This window comes from Camelina sativa, chromosome 2 (assembly GCF_030686135.1).
Source record: "Camelina sativa cultivar CO46 ecotype springtype chromosome 2, ASM3068613v1".
In the NCBI taxonomy this organism is placed as follows: domain Eukaryota; kingdom Viridiplantae; phylum Streptophyta; class Magnoliopsida; order Brassicales; family Brassicaceae; genus Camelina; species Camelina sativa.
In genome coordinates this window covers 21,859,347-21,878,615 of record NC_141881.1, presented here as the reverse complement: position 1 = coordinate 21,878,615, position 19,269 = coordinate 21,859,347, and the positions used below count along the sequence as shown (strand labels likewise).

General features: G+C 37.3%; 1 protein-coding gene and 1 pseudogene across 1 annotated transcript; one reads left to right on the top strand and one right to left on the bottom strand.

Moving 5' to 3' along the window:
* Nucleotides 1–1,512: 1,512 nt before the first annotated feature.
* On the top strand, nt 1,513–2,587 carry LOC147949017 (uncharacterized; annotated as a pseudogene).
* Nucleotides 2,588–3,474: 887 nt separating this feature from the next.
* Nucleotides 3,475–6,411, bottom strand: LOC104753453 (uncharacterized). The gene is made up of 6 exons (XM_010475709.1): nt 6,276–6,411; nt 5,209–5,297; nt 4,922–5,118; nt 4,376–4,527; nt 3,640–4,201; nt 3,475–3,562 (listed from the first exon to the last, which is right to left on the bottom strand). Exons 1-6 carry the CDS (start codon nt 6,409–6,411, stop codon nt 3,475–3,477), a joined length of 1,224 nt encoding a protein of 407 aa, XP_010474011.1.
* Between the last annotated feature and the right edge of the window lie 12,858 nt (nt 6,412–19,269).

Below are 19,269 nucleotides of genomic sequence, written 5' to 3'. Positions count from 1 at the left end.
TATAATTGTTAAAAGTGTTTTGTTTATGCATTTGGACTAGTGTTGTGATACTTATGTCTTTTTCTTATACTTTTCTCTTACATGAATTCAAGGGTTGATTCTGCATATGAGAGTGGTGCTCGATGTTTTGTTGAAGCTGTTAGTGCCAAATTAGCAGTTAATGGAAAGATATTTGTCCGTGCACCGGATGCCGCAATTTAAAGCGCCATACATGCTACGAGGTTATGTCTGATTTAGTTATAAATGGAATGGATGAGGCTTACAAGAGACGTACTGATTGGTTTCACCATGGAGATTCTGTTGGTTTAGTAGAAGGTCAAGATAGAGTGTGGAATGCTGAGATTCTGGGTTTATACAAAGCTGCTAAATGGTCTGATGAAGATTTAGCTTGTAAGGGTTCAAATTTATGTGAGGCTGTTGAGGGAGAGGATAGGCAAGAAGATAAGTTTTTAGCAAAACTTGCAGAAGCTGAAATGCCATTGTATCCAACGTGTGTGAATCATAGAGAGCTATCAGCTACAATTACACTGTTTACTGGAAACTTTACCAAAAATGTTACCTGAAGACAATGTACTGCACACATTAACCTATGACGTCAAGAAGTTGATGTGATTCATACAAAGAAAAAGACGTAAGCAGATTCCTCACACATGTAGCCGTAAATGAATGGTTAGATTGGCCGAAGATTTAGTAAGTGTCAGTCAGTGATTATCAATATATTTTGGCCACCAGTTCTGACAATGGTTTCTTAATGTCACTGAATGTATATTATAATTACGCAGAGAAAAGAGAGCACAAATGAAGTGACTAAACTGAATGTGTGGGTAAAGTCACGAACTAAAAAGGATGGGATAGTAGTGAACACGGATGCTGCTGCAAAGATTGTAAGTCATTCTTTTATGATCCTCTCTTCTATGTTTTTCATTATAATTTACCTCTATAAACATAAGTCCGACATTTACTAGGAAATGGCAAATGAGTTCGTTCTGTCTGATGCTCCATCATCATCATCATCAAACCCAAAAGAAGACACTTTTGCTCAGATATTGGGACCTGCCAATCCTGGACGCCTGAGGGCAATGGGTAGAGAATGAGTATGACCAAACTTGCTTGTGTCCAGATGAAAAGCAAGTATATGACTCAAATGCAACAGACCCAAATTCAGTTGCATCAGCAGGTCAATGAATTACAAGATGCTATTGCGAAACTGAATAGTCCTGTAAGTCTGGAAATCCATATCATTAGATTAATGGTCTAAGAAAATGGTAACTAATTATATTCTTTCTCATTTTACAGCGTCAATTTTCGGAAGTTGGTGAACATTCAGCACTAAGAGTAAGTGTTAATATATAATGAGATTTGCTGAGGTTGTTCACTGAATGGTTAACAGATTCTAACTATTATTTACCTTTGTAGAGTGTAAACCAAAAACCGCAGCCTAAGTGCATTATGTATGATTTGTTTGGCTCTAGTTTTAAAGTAGCCGAGGGTTTTATTCTGTCTTTTGATCACATGGACTTCGTCAACAATGTACCGTTGGGCCCTAATTCAGTGAAGTTGTTGGTTGAGATAGCTTTTCAAGAAGATGCATTCCTTTGGAGACCTGCGGCAAATATGTTTAGTATTTGTCAAGCTGTAGGAGAAACTATTGCGTGGCCTCAGGATTGTGTTGATGCTATTGAGCAGGAGTTAGGACCAGAAGACATTCCGCCTAAGGTAATGTTTTCTTAATATGATTGATTGTACTTAGGATTTGATCTCTATGATTTTACTGTTCTTAAATCTAGTAATATTTTTTTTATATTGGAATTATTTTGTTTAACAGAGCCCAAATACAACTTCCATGAACAAGTGCAAACTTCTACATTGGCTATCAAATGATGATAAACCTGTTGGTGAAGGTTGTTGGCAGACTCGTGATCCCAAAGCTTTGGTGAATGGCCTTCCTCTTGGACCAAATGCCATAAAAGTTTTTGTGGATGCGGTTAATGAACCTGAGACATTTCTTTGGCGGCCAACAGAAGAACTCTCAAATCTTCATGACTCTTTGAAGTCGTTTGTAGCATGGCCATTCAACAGAGTTTTAATCGAAGATTTAAGTATAGAGGCACCAGCTACAACATCTCCTCTCACGCAGTCACAAGTACTCACTCCAGCAGCTCCTGTGAAGAGTTCAAAACCACTTTCACAATCTCCTTCAAGTTCATCTCAGCAGGTAAATTTCCACGTTTTTGTTACTTATAAAATATGTTATGATCGTTAGCACTGATGCCTTTGGTAAACCTTGCATATTATTTATAGTATGCAACATACTTCTCCAAAACGGATTGTCAAGGAGGATCAAAAGTGCAAACTGCTAGACATTATCGGTTAGAATAGGGTTGTTGCAGAAAGACGCTGGTCTTCAAACAACCCAGAGCAGTTAGTGCATTTTGTTTCCTTGGGTCATAATGCAGTCCGTGTGTGGATTGATGTAGTCAAGGTGCCTGATACGAAGGTTTGGAGGCCTAATTCTGCTATTGAGTGTATGGAGGATGCTATTGGTACCACTATAGCATGACCTGAAGAAAAATTTATCATCATTTGATGTCGAGTAAGAACCGTATGATTTTCAACTTTCGTTGTTGTGGCAAATGCATGAGACTTGTGTTCTTTGTTTGGGATTTATGGAATTGGATCGTATGCTCATTGTGTATCATAACAATGTTTGATATTTTCTATTCTGGAATACAATTTCAGCTTTATCACATGTTTCTATACTTTCAAATTGTAACTTCATTTGAATATGATGTATAGGGAACGGTTAATAGTAATCAGAAGACCAACCTAATTGATCGTTATATCAGGCAGATGAAGTCATTGTACACTCACTTAGTAGCACATAATAAAAGCTACAACTCAGATACAAAAAGCTCAACACCGATGCTAAGATAAATAATCAAATGACACTAACATAGAGCTACTAAAAATTAAATCATAGCAAGAAAAGATAGATACGTTTACCGTACATATAGCAGGCAAAGAGTATTATTATATATTTAAATATAACATGATATATGTGTTATTAAACATTGTAATATAGCATTTTATATATGCTATTAAAGGATACCGTACGATAGCACCAGCCCATAAACACTATCGTATATAGCCCCTCTATTATAGCGTCTCATTTAATAGCATTCATGAAAACACTATAATAACCATATCATAGCATTAATCGTCTGCTATCAATACCCAGCTGGAAAGATTAAAACAGTAAGTTTGAAACTTTGAAAGCTCTAGCCAAAAAGGGATAACATGGATTCCACTAGAATTAGGAGTCTACTATAAATTCCAACCGAATACAGTTTATCAAAAATATCAAATCTCACACACGAGATTACTATAATATGATCAAAGACTGAACCAACAATATCATCAAACATTAATTTGCAAAATATGTTTTGTTTCTACTAAAGTAACCGATATCGAACCTTAGTCGTCTTCTCGAAGAGGGTTCCCCACATCTTGTGGGATAGTTGGGGATTCATTAGAAAAGTCATGGATGGATAGATGAGAGTACCTGGAAAGATTAAAACAGTAAGTTACTTTGAAACTTTAAGAGTTCTAGCCAAATGAATGAGATTTGGAATAACTTACTGATTGATATTTGAAGGAAAGGCTTTTTTCCTTAAGAGATCCCAGTCCCTTGCATCAGTGAGGTTTGAATCTAACAAAATGATGGTCTCAAGAGCAGCTTCCTCCATAAGCAATTTATTAGCATATGGCCTCCAAATCAGATAGCTTCTCTCAATGTAGATGTTGATGAGGTGGTCTAAGGTTGGGTAATCAAATTCATTGGAGTGGAAGTATGGATGCTTGACAATTTGATCCCACTTTTCACTTTCAAGAGGCACTTTAACCACGAGCCTTCCTAGTACTGTTGGATAGAGTATCAAAGCTTGTTTCATCAGATCCAAGGAGCTTGGCTTTGAAGAGTCAGTCTCAGTCTTCTCAAGGTAGAGACGAGCAACAGCAAGTGAATAAGAGAAATTTGGGAGGAGCCAAAGTGAGTTATCTCCTCTATACTCATCAGCAAATCTTTCCTGCCAACCATATTCTCTCTCCCTCAATGCAAAATAGTCGACACACAACATAGCATATGTTGGATCATGAAGAGAAAGCAGCATTTTGCAGGTTTCTAAAGCTGACTTGTGAATCCCTGTTCAATCCATGTATCCGATTCTTGATGATAGACACCTGAAGAAAGATATGTTTTCTTCAAACTTAGTGTCCAAGCTGCTACTTCCCTCAAAAGAGGTGAAGAAGGGATGCTATGGGCGCTCCAAGCCATATAAACACCTTCTTATAGCATCTTCAACCTTCTCATGGTTACCTAGAAGATCAAAGAACTCTGAGGAAGAGATCAATGAATCTGTATGATATGGAAACTCACGCAGCACAGTCTCCACATTTTCCATATACAAATTGTTTTGTGCTTGGTCGAATATCAACTGGGCATCCTCATATGGTTGTAAACGAGTATACCTATGCATTCAAATAATAAAATCTCATAAGACAACATGCATTTTTGTAAAGCTTGGTAAATACAACAAACAACAATAACAACAACAACAACTTAGGCCTTGAATGGTTGGTTGGTGCGCTCCAGACAGGACTAAAGTCGGACCAGTCCGCTATATTTATACCATTCACACACTTGTTTGATAAACTCCATACCAATGTCGGACCAAGTGCAGACCAATAAAATATATGTTAGTATGAAGTGAACTGTAACTCCATACTTAAATATAACTATCTATCCACATTTTTCTGGTCTGCTTTAAAAATGCTCCATACTCCAGTATGAAGCTGAGCATACCAAATTACTAGTATGCATTGTTTAGTATGGAGTGTATGGACCAACCATTCAAAGCCTTACTTGAACAACTTATGTCCATTTTCATTGCTTATGCCTAAAAACTCCATTGAGAGGGAGTGATCCCAGCGAGGCCAATCTTTCAAAACAGATGTCAAAATAGTGCCTTTCGGGTGATAGACCCCATCACTTCCCCTTTGTTGCTGACCAAAACGACCACGGCTTTTCCTAAATGATATAGCTAGTACTGAACCATACACCTATGTCAACTGCTTCTCAAGATTCAGATAACTTGAATCTACTTTTAACAATGGTCCTGAAGAAGAAGAAGCACCAAGTTCTTATGATACTTGAGAGTAATGGTCAGCACCAAGTTCTTCTGATTCTTGAGAGTAATGGTCAGCCTTGCCCACTTCTATACCACTATACAGTATAACCCCTATAAATTAATAATGTTGGGACCAAGACATTTTATTAATTTATAGTGATATTAATTTATCTATAAATTAATAATTATTATTTTATAGTGTAAATTAATAATTATTAATTTATATGTATATTTTAGTTGTTTAATTTTTTTAAATAATGAATTGAAACAGTTTTTGTAAAATAAGATTAGAATTTTGGATGTTGTAAATTTTATGGTATTGAAATTGAATTTGAAATAATTAAAAAATATTACTGACAATGAATTTTTAATATTATAGACAAATTCACTTATACACATGACATAAATATTCAAATTTATGAATAAGAATATCAATTATTGTATTTTAATAGTCTATCAAACTATCAAATGTAAATGATGCATATTTAGAAATTGAAAACTTTTAAAAGTTTTAGCTGTTTTATGAAATGTTATAGAATATCATTATAGTTCGAAGATACAACATAACAATTGTTTTATAGATATGAGGTTTAAGAGAAACATACTTTACTATATCAGCACATGTATATATGTATATATGTAAATTTACATGATTATTAATTTATGATATTATTGGAACCATATTTTACATTGAGATTTCAAAAAAATTATTATCTTATTATCTTATCGAATTTTGTTATTTTTTACACTGTCCTGACTTAGCACTAGCAAAATTTATTAATTTATAGTGTTTATTAATTTATAGAGTATTAATTTATAGAGGTTTTACTGTATTTGCTTTTCTGGTTTTTCTTCTTTGTCTTATTCTTTGAGGCATGAAATCAAAACCTATGAATTATTTATACCATAGAAGAGGATGAATTCACGAAATTGACAGCTTCTCCCCAATTGATACGAAAACAAAAACCTAATTACAAAACAATCTACATTCGAATTTGACTTAAATAACACAATTCAACATCTAAAATCGCATATAGGGTTTAAAAACAAATCGGATAAACAAATTATAAATCTTATCCAAGTCAGGACCTTCGTCGTCTTCGACTCCGATCAAGGTAGCATACCTATTATACAAGAAAAGCCCTCCCAATGCATCACCAGCGTGCTCGTCTTCTTCCTCACCCTCACGGTTCCCATGGAGTTTAGATTCTTCACTCCCAAACATCTTCTTTCAAGATTGATAATTGCCAAAAACCTAGTTTCGTATGATAATCAGAATTCGAAGCGGGTGAAATTGAAACATTTTCGAGAGCAATGGCGTGTGACTGACTACCTTTCACCATATGTACAATACGGAAATTGAGTTATTTACAATTTTGACCCTGTATCGTTACCGTCAGATCGAATTTACTACACGTTTCACAATCTCTCTTCGCGATGTTTGCTAAATAATCTTTTAAATGAATCTTTTTAACGGGCAAATCGACGACCTTCATTTATTTTTCAAAAACTGACATTTTTTCATGGCTAAAAAAGAAATTTTTTTTTTTAAGAAAAAAACCCCAACTAATAAGTCACTTTTTCTTTAAAAAAAAGTAACAAAATTTCTTTGAGTTACATAGAGAAAATTTCCAAAACGTATCCAAGATTTTTTTTAAATCAGAACATAATGTTTTGGCGAACACCTTTTTATGTAGTTTTATTTTCCGTTGCTCAACGTATAAACGTTATCAGAGTCAATTATGTCAGTGTCGCCTAAGTGCATGGATGTTTTGTGTTCACTTTGGTTTGCTTTGCTTGGATAAGTTGTGGACAACAAAAACAAAACGTCTTTGTTCTTCTTATTAAAATCTTTTGAAGTACTCGAGTGACACACAACCAATTCAATAGATGCCTTAGCGCTTCTCACTTGTGTTTTTTTTATATATATTTGATTTGCTGACTGACAACAAGTACGACATTGTCTTCTTTTAGTTTGTTGACTTTCTCTCCACTGCTTTGAATGGAAAAAGTTCTCTTGAGAATACTGGTTATTAAAGTTGTTGTGCAGTGAAGAAATTACGTACAAATCCGTATATTATCATCTCGTAAACGTTTTGGCATCTCATAGTTTTAATATAGTGCACAACAACAATACCATTGGAAATGTCTGAACCAGATAGGTTACATTATCATTTATCAATCACTTAGGGTTTATAGTAGATATGAAGAAATGTAACCAAAATATCATCAAACAGCAAACGTGTAGGCCAATAACTTTTCAGAATTGATTGATTCCACAAGAGCGGTGACATATACTGCCTCTGTGCCAGGGTTGAACGAGATCCCAGCGATTCTCCAAACAGATCAATCTCTTGGGACTGTAGAAACCTGGAATCCGAGTCAAAGAAGGCTCAGCCATGGCAAGAAACCACACCATACTTCCCGGTGATGAACTTCAGTCCTCTGATAGGACTCATGTTTTCCTTTCAGGGCAGCATATGATTCTGTTGGATTCTGAATGTCTCAGAGACAGCATATTGTGTCTTGGTCTCCAGTTGCTAAGATGATTAGACAATTTGGGTGCCACGCAGATGCGAACGCATAGTCCTTTTTGTCCCTAGAGGCTTGAAATTACCTGCACTGTCACCCCGAGTACAATAACAACACTTGCGAGAGCTTCAAAAAGTTTCAGCAGTTCAATTCTTAGCCTATAGCTCTACGCTGTATCTAGCCTAGGACTGAATTTAGCTGATTAGAGAGGCTGTTCAAGTCTATCATCAACCAAAGTCCCTGGTTTGGTAATGACTTGAACAAGAAAAGTATTTTATGCCTTCTATTCGTCGGGAACTTACACTCCTAGACTGGGAATCAGAGATCAAGCAGTCTAGACTGTCCCCAAGCACATCGAGCTGCTTCCCAACTGGCTAGGTGCCTCCTGTTTAATAATTAGAGATAAAAACACTGCCGATTTAATGTGGCTTTCTACATGTCGTGTAGTTTTTTTACTTTTCTTGTTTTTTTTTTTCTTTTTCTTTTTGGTAAAAGGTTAAATCTACTTTTCTTGGTTTTAGTAGAGACGTTGTCTTGGGTGAATTTGCCTAATAACCAAAACAAAAAAACTATAGTATAAAATAACATCATATTTGAAAAAATTTGAAGATTAGGATGGGGGTATAACAAAATTACTATTTTAGTGTTTGTAGGTAGTGGAGAGCATGATGGCTCTTGGTCGGAGACGGTGGCCAGAGGCCGGCAGTCGGAGGAGGTGGCCGGAGATTCTCGCCGGAGATTGTCGGCGGCCAGAGAAGGTGGCCGGTGCAGGCGGGCGGAGGAGGTCGCCGGAAGTGATCGCTGGAGATGATCGCCGGTGGTGGTCGCCGGAGATGCTCACCGGAGATTGTCGGCTGTGGTTCTGGGTGGAACCTCGGCGGTGGTCCGGCGGAACTCCAGCGGTGGTCCGGCGGAACCTTAGCGGTGGTCCGGCGAAACCCCAACGGTGGTCCGGCGGTAGGGTGATGGTGGTAAGGAGGGAGGTGGTTTGTGGTGGTCCGGCGGTGGTCCGGCAGAACCTCGGCGGTGGTCCAGCGGAACCCCGGCAGTGGTCCGGTGGAACCCCGGTGGTGGTCCGGCGGTGAGGTGATGGTGGTAGGGAGGGAGGTGGTTTGTGATGGTAGAAGGGAAGGTGGTTTGTGGTTGTAGAGGTAGGGACAAATTGGTATATATTATATATTATACATAGAATATAGTAGATATATGATTAGAATAGTTACGCAATTAATTTTAATTTTTTTTTGCGTTATACCTGTCAATTCCCCTTGTCAAATCTCAAAAATTTCTCAACTCCTCGAAGTGTATAATCTAGGTTCAGAGTTTTATCAAATTGTAGTGATTAAATCTTTCGTTTCAGGGATTTTTCATATGAAATTTTAAAAATTTCTGCTATGAATAATATTTTCATATAATTTATTGAATTAATATCTCTATTTGCATCTATTTATAAGTTTCATTTAAATACCTGTCTATTTGTCTTCACTATTATTTACAATTTACATATATATTTTTTTGTTTGCTTCAAGATTATGTGTGGTGATGGTGATTACAATTTACATATATATATATATATATATATATATATATATATATATAATTATTCAATAATCAGTTTCTAATGAGATATAGTGAAGTCACAAGGTAAACCATTTGATATTACACTTGAAACATAAGTATGCAAAACGAAAGGATAGATATTGAGGAACGTATAGAATGTCACCATTCTTATTACCACTTCGCGAACCTATTTGAAATTTATTAGCTCAATAATCAATATTTCTTTGCAAAGATAAACAACAATCAATACAATAAAATAAGGATGTGTTGCTCTCCTCATCTTGACACATCATCCCCAACATTGAAGCATAGTTTGACACATCATTTAAAATCCGTAATCTATCAGATTAAAAAAATTAATACAGATCAGCTCTTTTTTTTCTTACGTGGACAAAGCAAAAGTGAAACAAAAGAGAGCGTTTTAGCAATTCCTTGAGTTCTTCCTTCTTCTTCGCCGTTTGTACCATGGTCCGATATGCTCGATTTCTTCTTCTTCTTTCTATCGATCAAATTCAATACTCGATGGAAGCTTCACGCCGGATCTTTGTATTGTTTTAATACACTCTCTGTATCTACGACATGCTATCTCTAGAACTCTTGATTGATTCCTCGCCGAGATAAGGTACAACTTCTTCTATTCTCTCTTAGCGCCACAGACTCTTATGTGGCTTTGTTTACGAAAGGATTGTTCTGTTGTACCAATTTGAAAACCTAATATGTTTTCGCTCGATTAAAAGTGATGCAGCGTCGCATCGACCCTTGATGGGCCTTTCTTGGCCATCAAGTTACGTTTTGTTTGGGCTTTTCTATGTTTCGTTTAAGTCGGTTTCTGCATTAGTTTGAAGAGTCTAGGGTTTTGTTTTCTGTTTTCCTGTGCCTCTATAACTAGAGATCACAGCAGCATTGTAATTCAGAATTCATATTGCATCAATAAAAGATAAAAAAGAGGTAGTCTTAACTACCCAAAAGAGCTTTCTCTTCGAAGCCCTGCAAGGAGGACTTGCACAACCTTGTCGATCTCGAACTATCAAACTCGACTTCGACTTCGTCCCTCTATCGTTCATCTCATCGCCTCTCGTTTCTCTTGTTTTTTTTCTTACTCTGTTTCACCACCCCCAAAACAGAGTACGTTACTCTCTCAAGCTTCCGCCCCCTTATCAGTTGGTATCAGATTCTTTTTCGTTCCTGGAATTGATCATGCCTCCTGTTAAAAAAGACGAGTCCGAAGGAGAAAAGCAGCCTGCCGCGACAATCAACTGGGTCGAATTCAGGGATACACTCCTCGCCTCGCAACTGGCTATGCAAAACTCAATCCATGAGTTAAGTCAAACCCTGTTACGACATCTTGGTGATGGTGCTTTGCGTCCGGCGGCAGCTGGTGTCGCCGCTGTTCAAACGCAGGCTGTACAGCAAGCCAATCCTGTTGTTCTCAATGATCCTCAGCATCGTGAACTCATTCAATACCGCCAACAAGAACAACGACACAACGACACCCGCTGGGAACAAGGTCTTCGTGTTGATATTCCGGAATTTCACGGTGGTATTCGTGGAGACAATCTACTTGATTGGTTGGTAGCTGTGGAAGAGATCATCGATTTTAAAGGAGTACCGGTTGAGCGTCAAGTAGCATTGGTAGCAACGAAGTTTCGTGGTCATGCAGCTTCTTGGTGGCAACAAACCAAAACAACTCGAGCTCGTGCGGGGAAGTCGCCGATACGGACGTGGGATAAATTAAAAAAAACATTGAAGGACACGTTCCTTCCTCATAATTACGACCGTCTTCAATACACAAAGTTTCAAAATTTGAAACAAGGAGCTCGTTCAGTAGATGAATATGCGGAGGAGTTCTATTTGTTGCTAACAAGGAATGAGATCTTTGACACTCAAGTTCAACTGGTTTCCCGATTTATTGGTGGACTAAAGCCTCAACTTCAGAATTCTTTAGCTCCGTTTGACCCTACCACCATCGCGGAAGCACACCGACGAGCTGCATCATTCGAGCAACAATTGAAGATTTCAACATGGAACTCTACTTCGTACAGATCACGTCCTCCGGATCAGCAAACTTCAACACTGCCACGAGACAGTCAAGAGCAACCTAAGTCGGACACAAACACAGAAAATAAAGAAGAAGAACAACGCTTACGGCGTTCTGCTCGCAATGCTCTCCGTTGTTATACGTGCGGCGAACCGGGACACCGTCAAACAGCTTATCCCAAGCAAACACGTCGTGGTTTGCTCGCTGAGGAGAAGCCGCCTAACACTGATCACCACTCTTCCGACGATGAGTATGAAGATTATGATGAACCAGTTCATCATACTACAGGTGACGTGGGCACTGCCCTTGTTCTTCATCATGCATGTTTAACTCCACAACAACGTGACGAACATTGGTTGAGGACAAATATTTTTTGGTCCACATGCACAATTCGTGGGAAGATTTGTACGTTCATTATTGATTCTGGAAGTTGTCGTAATGTGATCGCTGAGGCAGCCGTTAAAAAACTTGGATTACCAGTGGAAGCTCACCCGAGACCATATTCGCTGTCATGGTTTCAAGACGGTGTGGCTACTCGTGTCTCACAGCGGTCGTTGGTTCCCTTCTCCATTGGACCATTCTACAAGGATCGGTTCTATTTTGATGTGGCTCCTATGGACATTAGTCATCTCCTCTTGGGGCGACCTTGGGAATATGATCGCAAGATTATACATGACGGTGTGCGTAACACCTATCAGTTCATTTGGGAGACACATAATATTTTGCTTCTACCTTCTAGAGAGCACGCATTCAAGACGACACCGGCTCCACCAGATTCTTTTGATTCTTCGAAGAAGGCTAAACTGTCGGAACCATCTTTGCTTTGTTCTCATTCTGCTTTTGAGAAGGAACTTCAAGATGAGGGTCTCGCATTTGCAATAATTAGTGTACCGCAAGAAGATCCTGCGTGTTCGGCTTACGTCTCGGAAGCAATAGACTCTGTTTTAGCGGACTTCACAGACGTCTTTCCCGACGAACTCCCATTGTCACTTCCACCTCTACGAGATATTCAACACCATATCGATCTTGCTCCTGGAGCTACTCTTCCTAATCGGCCTCACTATCGTATGAGTCCACAAGAGCATGAAGAATTGTGCCGCCAGGTAGAAGACTTACTACGCAAAGGCCATATTCGCGAAAGCTTAAGTCCTTGTGCTGTTCCGGCTTTACTCATTCCAAAAAAAGATGGATCCTGGAGAATGTGTGTTGATAGTCGAGCCATCAACAAGATCACTATCCGTTATCGTTTTCCGATGCCTCGTCTCGATGATCTTCTGGACCAGATTGGTCAAGCTTGCATTTTCTCCAAAATCGATTTAAAGAGTGGCTACCATCAAATTCGCATTCGTCCTGGTGATGAGTGGAAGACAGCTTTTAAAACGCGGGAAGGTTTATTTGAATGGCTGGTGATGCCATTCGGATTATCCAATGCTCCGAGTACATTTATGAGAGTGATGAATCAAGCTCTTCGGCCCTTCATTGGTAAATTTGTGGTAGTTTATTTTGATGACATCCTCATCTTCAGCTCCTCCCTCACGGACCACGTTTGCCATCTCCGAGAGGTACTTCTTGTTTTGCGCCAGGAAAAATTATTCGCGGGTCGTCAGAAGTGTGAGTTTGGTACATCGGAAGTTAAGTTTTTGGGGTATGTTGTTTCGGATAAGGGTCTCTCGGTCGACAGTGCTAAAGTGGAAGCCATTCGGTCGTGGCCACTACCTCGTTCAGTTACCGATGTTCGTAGCTTTCATGGCCTCGCTTCTTTTTATCGCCGTTTTGTCCACAATTTTAGCACCATCATGGCACCTATTACGGACTGTATGAAAGACAGACGTTTTGAGTGGACTTCTGCAGCAACAACCGCTTTTGAAGATATAAAACTCAAGCTCACTACAGCTCCAATTTTGGTTCTTCCTGATTTTTCCCTCACTTTTGAATTACACTGCGATGCTTCCAAACTGGGTATTGGTGCTGTCCTTAGTCAACAGAACCGTCCTGTGGCTTTTTATAGTGAAAAGTTGAATGGTGCACGACAACGGTACAGCACCTATGATGTCGAGTTCTATGCCATTGTTCAGGCCATCAAACATTGGCGTCACTACTTAGTCCATCGTGACTTTGTGCTCTTCACCGACCATGATGCTCTACATCATTTGGATAGTCAGGCTAAGGTTTCTTCGCGTCATGCTTCTTGGGTTGCATTTTTGCAACAGTTTACATTTGCTATCAAGCATCAATCCGGGAAGACAAACAGGGTCGCCGACGCTTTGAGCCGTAGACATGCGTTGTTGGCCACAGTTCACGTTTCTGTTCCGGGTTTTGCGACATTTGCTGAATTATATAAGACGGATAGTTTCTTTGCAAAAATGTTTTCGGACGTGGAACAAGGTCTCACTGATGAGTATTCTATTCATGACGGGTTCCTTTTCAAAGGGCTGCGTATTTGTGTTCCGGAATCAAGCCTGCGTTTGCAAATAATCCAAGAGATGCATAACGAGGGGCATGTGGGTCGTGATCGCACGTTACAATTGGTCACTTCGTCCTATTTTTGGCCTTCCTTGCGTCGTGATGTCGAACGCTATGTCGAGCGTTGTCGTACATGCCAGCAAGCTAAAGGGAAAGCGTCTAACGCAGGTTTGTATCTCCCTCTGCCTATTCCTACCCAACCATGGACTGATGTTAGCATGGATTTTGTGTTGGGTCTTCCACGAACTCAGCGTGGCAATGACTCTATCTTCGTCGTGGTGGATCGTTTTTCCAAGATGGCTCATTTTATACCTTGTAAGAAAACCACGGATGCTTCTACGGTTGCCACATTGTTTTTTCGTGAGATTTATCGACTCCATGGTTTGCCGCAGTCCATCGTATCTGACCGTGATACTCGTTTTTTGAGTCATTTCTGGAGATCCTTGTGGAAGTTATTACGCACGAGCTTGGACATGAGTTCAGCATATCATCCACAAATGGACGGACAGACTGAAGTGACTAATCGAGCATTGGGGAATTTGTTGCGTTGTTTAGTGGGTGATAACGTTAAGAGCTGGGATGCTAAATTGTGTCAAGCAGAATTCGCACATAACCATGCCTTCAACCGCAGTCTTGGCTTCAGTCCCTTTCGTGTTGTATATGGTTTGGTACCTCGTTGTCCTCTTGATTTAACAACTCTTCCCGATCAAACGCGTTTGCATGGTCAGGCTCAGGATTTTGTTGATGACTTGCAACTCGTCCACAAACAAGCTCAAACGCATTTGGAAGAGGCTACCGCTAAGTATAAAGAGGCTGCTGATCGGAAACGCCGTGTCATTGTGTTTAACCCAGGCGATTTGGTTTGGGTATATCTCACTAAGGACCGCCTTCCACTTCGTGAATACAACAAGCTCAAGTCGCGCAAAGTTGGTCCTGTGGAGGTTCTTGCACGCATTAACGACAACGCATATCGGGTACAATTGCCTTCTCATTTGCGGACTCACAACGTTTTTAATGTCAAGCATCTGTCTCTTTTCCGGGGGGACAACGAACCTTTGGATTCCGAGACGAATCCTTCTCAACCGGGAGGGACCTGATGCAGCGTCGCATCGACCCTTGATGGGCCTTTCTTGGCCATCAAGTTACGTTTTGTTTGGGCTTTTCTATGTTTCGTTTAAGTCGGTTTCTGCATTAGTTTGAAGAGTCTAGGGTTTTGTTTTCTGTTTTCCTGTGCCTCTATAACTAGAGATCACAACAGCATTGTAATTCAGAATTCATATTGCATCAATAAAAGATAAAAAAGAGGTAGTCTTAACTACCCAAAAGAGCTTTCTCTTCGAAGCCCTGCAAGGAGGACTTGCACAACCTTGTCGATCTCGAACTATCAAACTCGACTTCGACTTCGTCCCTCTATCGTTCATCTCATCGCCTCTCGTTTCTCTTGTTTTTTTTCTTACTCTGTTTCACCACCCCCAAAACAGAGTACGTTACTCTCTCAAGCTTCCGCCCCCTTATCAAAAAGCCTACCTTGGATGTCATAAAACCTAATTTGTCAAAATGAGTCTATAGACTAAGAACTTGGAGGTTCAATTTTAGAGAGTATGTCATAAAAATTAAAGCCTACCTTGGATGTTAGATGTTTGATTTTGTACTCCTATGAGCTTTTAGTTATGACTCGACCAATTGTTTGTTCCTTTCTAACATTACTTATGTTGTTCGACATAATGCGTCAATGGGAATTATGTTTCTAATGATAGTTGGTTTATGATGATAGTCGTTACTGTTGGTGGGTGTGACTTATTTTTCTTTTTAATCTTGTGGCCAATACAGGGAATTGAGATGCTCTCTCTTGGATCATTCAAGACTGGTGTCATCCTTTTGGTAAGAACCGCATCTTTGAATGTTATTATTGAAATTTATTTGGAATGATTAGATGATAAGACCATTCAAGTTATCGAAGATGTCTTATTCATTTCGGTGTTTGTTTAACTTGACTTCCAGGTAGGACTATTTTTCTATGATATCTTCTGGATTTTCTTCACTCCGGTTATGGTAAGTGTTGCCAAATCCTTTGATGCTCCAATAAAGGTTAGTAAAAAGAATTGCCTCAGAAGTACACACCAAATAAAATTAATTTGATTTTGGTTGTTGTTGTGATCTTGTCAGTAATCTCATTGTTGCATATTTGTTTCAGCTTTTATTCCCTACGGGTGACACAAACTCTTTCATTAATTATTCTTGATTTATTGATTCAATACCACTCTTGATTTTGATAGTGAATGTTCTTTTGATATTCCATTTCCTTATTAGCAGTAGATATGTTGGGCCCTTACTTATTGAACATATGGAAGTTAGACTTGAGGACTACATGCCTATTAAGTTTTGGCATGTAGTAAACAAAATCGAAAACAACAAGTAATTTCACTATGGTATGAATGCAGGGTATTATCTAAAAGATGTCATCCTTGAAATTTTTTTTTCGAGAATCAAGATACGGATGGCGAGAATCAACGGGAGCATGAGCTAAAACTCACGCCCGAGACAGATTCATTAACCAAATTTGAGTTAGTGGATTATGACCCAGTTAGAGGTATATGCCCCATCATATGTTTTGGTCGGTTCGGTCGGTTCTGAATTGAACCAATTAAGTATTTAGGTTTAAAATGATTTGTTTTTTTTTCTCCTTTTGAAATGTTTGGTTCGGTTCACATAAAATATATAGTAGTCAAAGTGAAACCGATTGTAATTTTAGTTTATATACGATGACTTTGGTACATAATATTTCGCTTAACAAACTTTGGTTTAGACAAATAATTGCTCTACAATCATATAAGACATGGTGTTCCCTCAAAATGCCACTTGATGCCAAACAACTTAACCAAAAATGCTAAGCACACATTGGTGTTATGTCAAAATGCCACTTGATGCCAAACAATTTCTTCAAAAATGCTTGGCAAACATTTGTTTGATGTAATAATGATTTTAAACAATATGATTTATTACATATTATATTTCTACTAAAAAAAATTATCCAAAAAATATATCTCGCAACATAGCACAAAACTAAATACGCATATTGTCATAACATCCACCATATTAATCAGAAAAAAGAACAAAAAAAATCAAAGCTTTTTATCACTTTGAAAGATCTGAGTAATGAGAAAAAGAAGCTTCTTAGTTTAACAAAACAAATCAATTTTGTAATCAGGTTATCTACCTGCTCGGTTTGTTGTTTCTACCGGTACTCCATGGTTCTTTATATCTTTCTTTTCTTTTTTAATTAAAAAATAGTATATTCTTGGGAATTCCCACATTCATTATGCAAAAAAAAGAAGTATAGTCTTCTCTAAGAAAACGTTTATGAAACTAATAATAACAATAAAACAAAAACTATCATCGAGCACAATCAAATACTTTATTGATTATGAAATTTGATTCCAAACAACAAAATGAAAATTATTTATAAATGCAAAATAAAAAAGTTTATAAAATAAAAGCACATAGAAACAATCTCGCGGCATAGCCAATCAATTACCAACCTAGTCAATACAATAAAAGAAGGAGGTGTTTCTTTCTAGAGCATGACACATCAACTTTTGTATTGAAGCAGAGACTGACACATCATTTAAAATGAATAGCCAATCAATTTATAACAATTAATACACCTAAGCAAAAATGCTGTAAACATTTCAATTATCAGATATAATACCAAACCGGAAGGTTGACGTGTTCCAAACTAAATCAACGTGTTCTAAGCTGACTTTTGTTGCTTTCTCTTCTTTTTTAAGGTTGTTGATCTCCTTGCTCCTTAGCAAATAGGATGAAAATTAGAAAATTAGTTGATTTAATCTTGGGAGTAGACATATGATATAGTATGCAATAAACTGGGAGAGCACATGACATTTTAGATTGCAATGAGATGAGATAAGGCTGCATCCACAATCACAAAAGTTGTTGTTTTGTGGTGATTTACAATATTGCAAGTTAAAAGTCTTGTGGCGTTGTTTTTGAATACTAATTAGTCAAATCATATGACTTTATTATGGAGGTGGTTCCTTCTGTTGATAGAATCGATCAGCTTCTAAAGTTCTATCTCTGGTTTTAGTTGCATATATGAATTTGGGAGTAGAATTCTATATTAACAATTTAACATGAAATAAACCACAAAATTCTTGTTTATCAATATCTAACAAGGTTCCATCGTCTTGAAAGTGGTGTTTGATGTGGTATATTGCATGTTAAAATGATATGACTGGTATTTACGTAATATTCTATTGGTGATAGGAATAGTTGAATCAAGTATCATGTAATGCATATTGAATTTATACATTTGTGAAAAATATTATATTAGAACATAAAATTAAAAAATACATATATTTGTAAGAAAGTTTTAGTTTTTGTTGTTGTTTCTCTAGCCAGATAAATGATGGGTGGGTATTTATTTGATGGGGGTAACTCGTTAAGAATGTGGCTCAGATCGTTTCATTAAGTCTTGCTTAGTTTGGTTTAACATTAGTATCACATTTTAAGGTATGTATAGCTTTGGTATTTTGTCCACAAAAAAAAATCTTTGGTCTGCTGATTTTTGTTCCATCTTCTACCATTTACTTTGAAAGTATATGTTTTTAAAAGTATATTTTAAATATAATCCAGCAAGTTTAGAATTGTTGGAAATGGCTTACACAATGTAGTTTTTAATTCAGTAGTAAATATGATCACTATATATATATATGTATATATATAAATATGAGTAGTCATAATATTCTATGTGTTTAAAATATCTAAATTGGCCTTGGCCGGTCGAATATGACCATGAAAATCTGCGAATAGTGGGGATGAATTAAAAGTAGTAATATAATTTATGAAAAAACTAAGAAGAAACTAATGAGAAAATTGAAAAAAATACTATTTTATTTTTGCAACATTACTTTCTTTTTCATTAGATATGAATTTCGGCATAGTGAGATAATAATTATAATTACAAAATCTAACCATATAATATTTTTAAAAAATATATATATATATTGGTTGCTAAATACTAAAAATTAATTTCAAAAAGTGAAAACTATTAACATTAAGTAAAGGTAGCCAAAACATCAAGTTATAATATTTATACTTATATTTTTGTTCAAATAAAATAATATTTATACTAAATTATAATTTTAAAAAAAAATATCCCGCAGCGTAGCGCGGGTATCAACCTAGTTACATATAACAACTCGATGACTCTCATCCTCTGGAACATATCTTCTTGTATCATCTTACTCCAAGCATTTTGTATAGCAAAAATTAAAGCCTTTATGTTCAGTCTCAAGAGGTTAGTTCTGATCTTGTACAACTAATAATAATTTAATGTTAGTAAGAAAGTAAAACCAAAAATTGATGATATTTTTAAAAATAGTAATTGGCAAAAAAAAGACACAAAACAAATGATAATAATAATTTCTACTCATTTTATTTGTTTGTTATGAGTTAGTAATTACACATAATAAT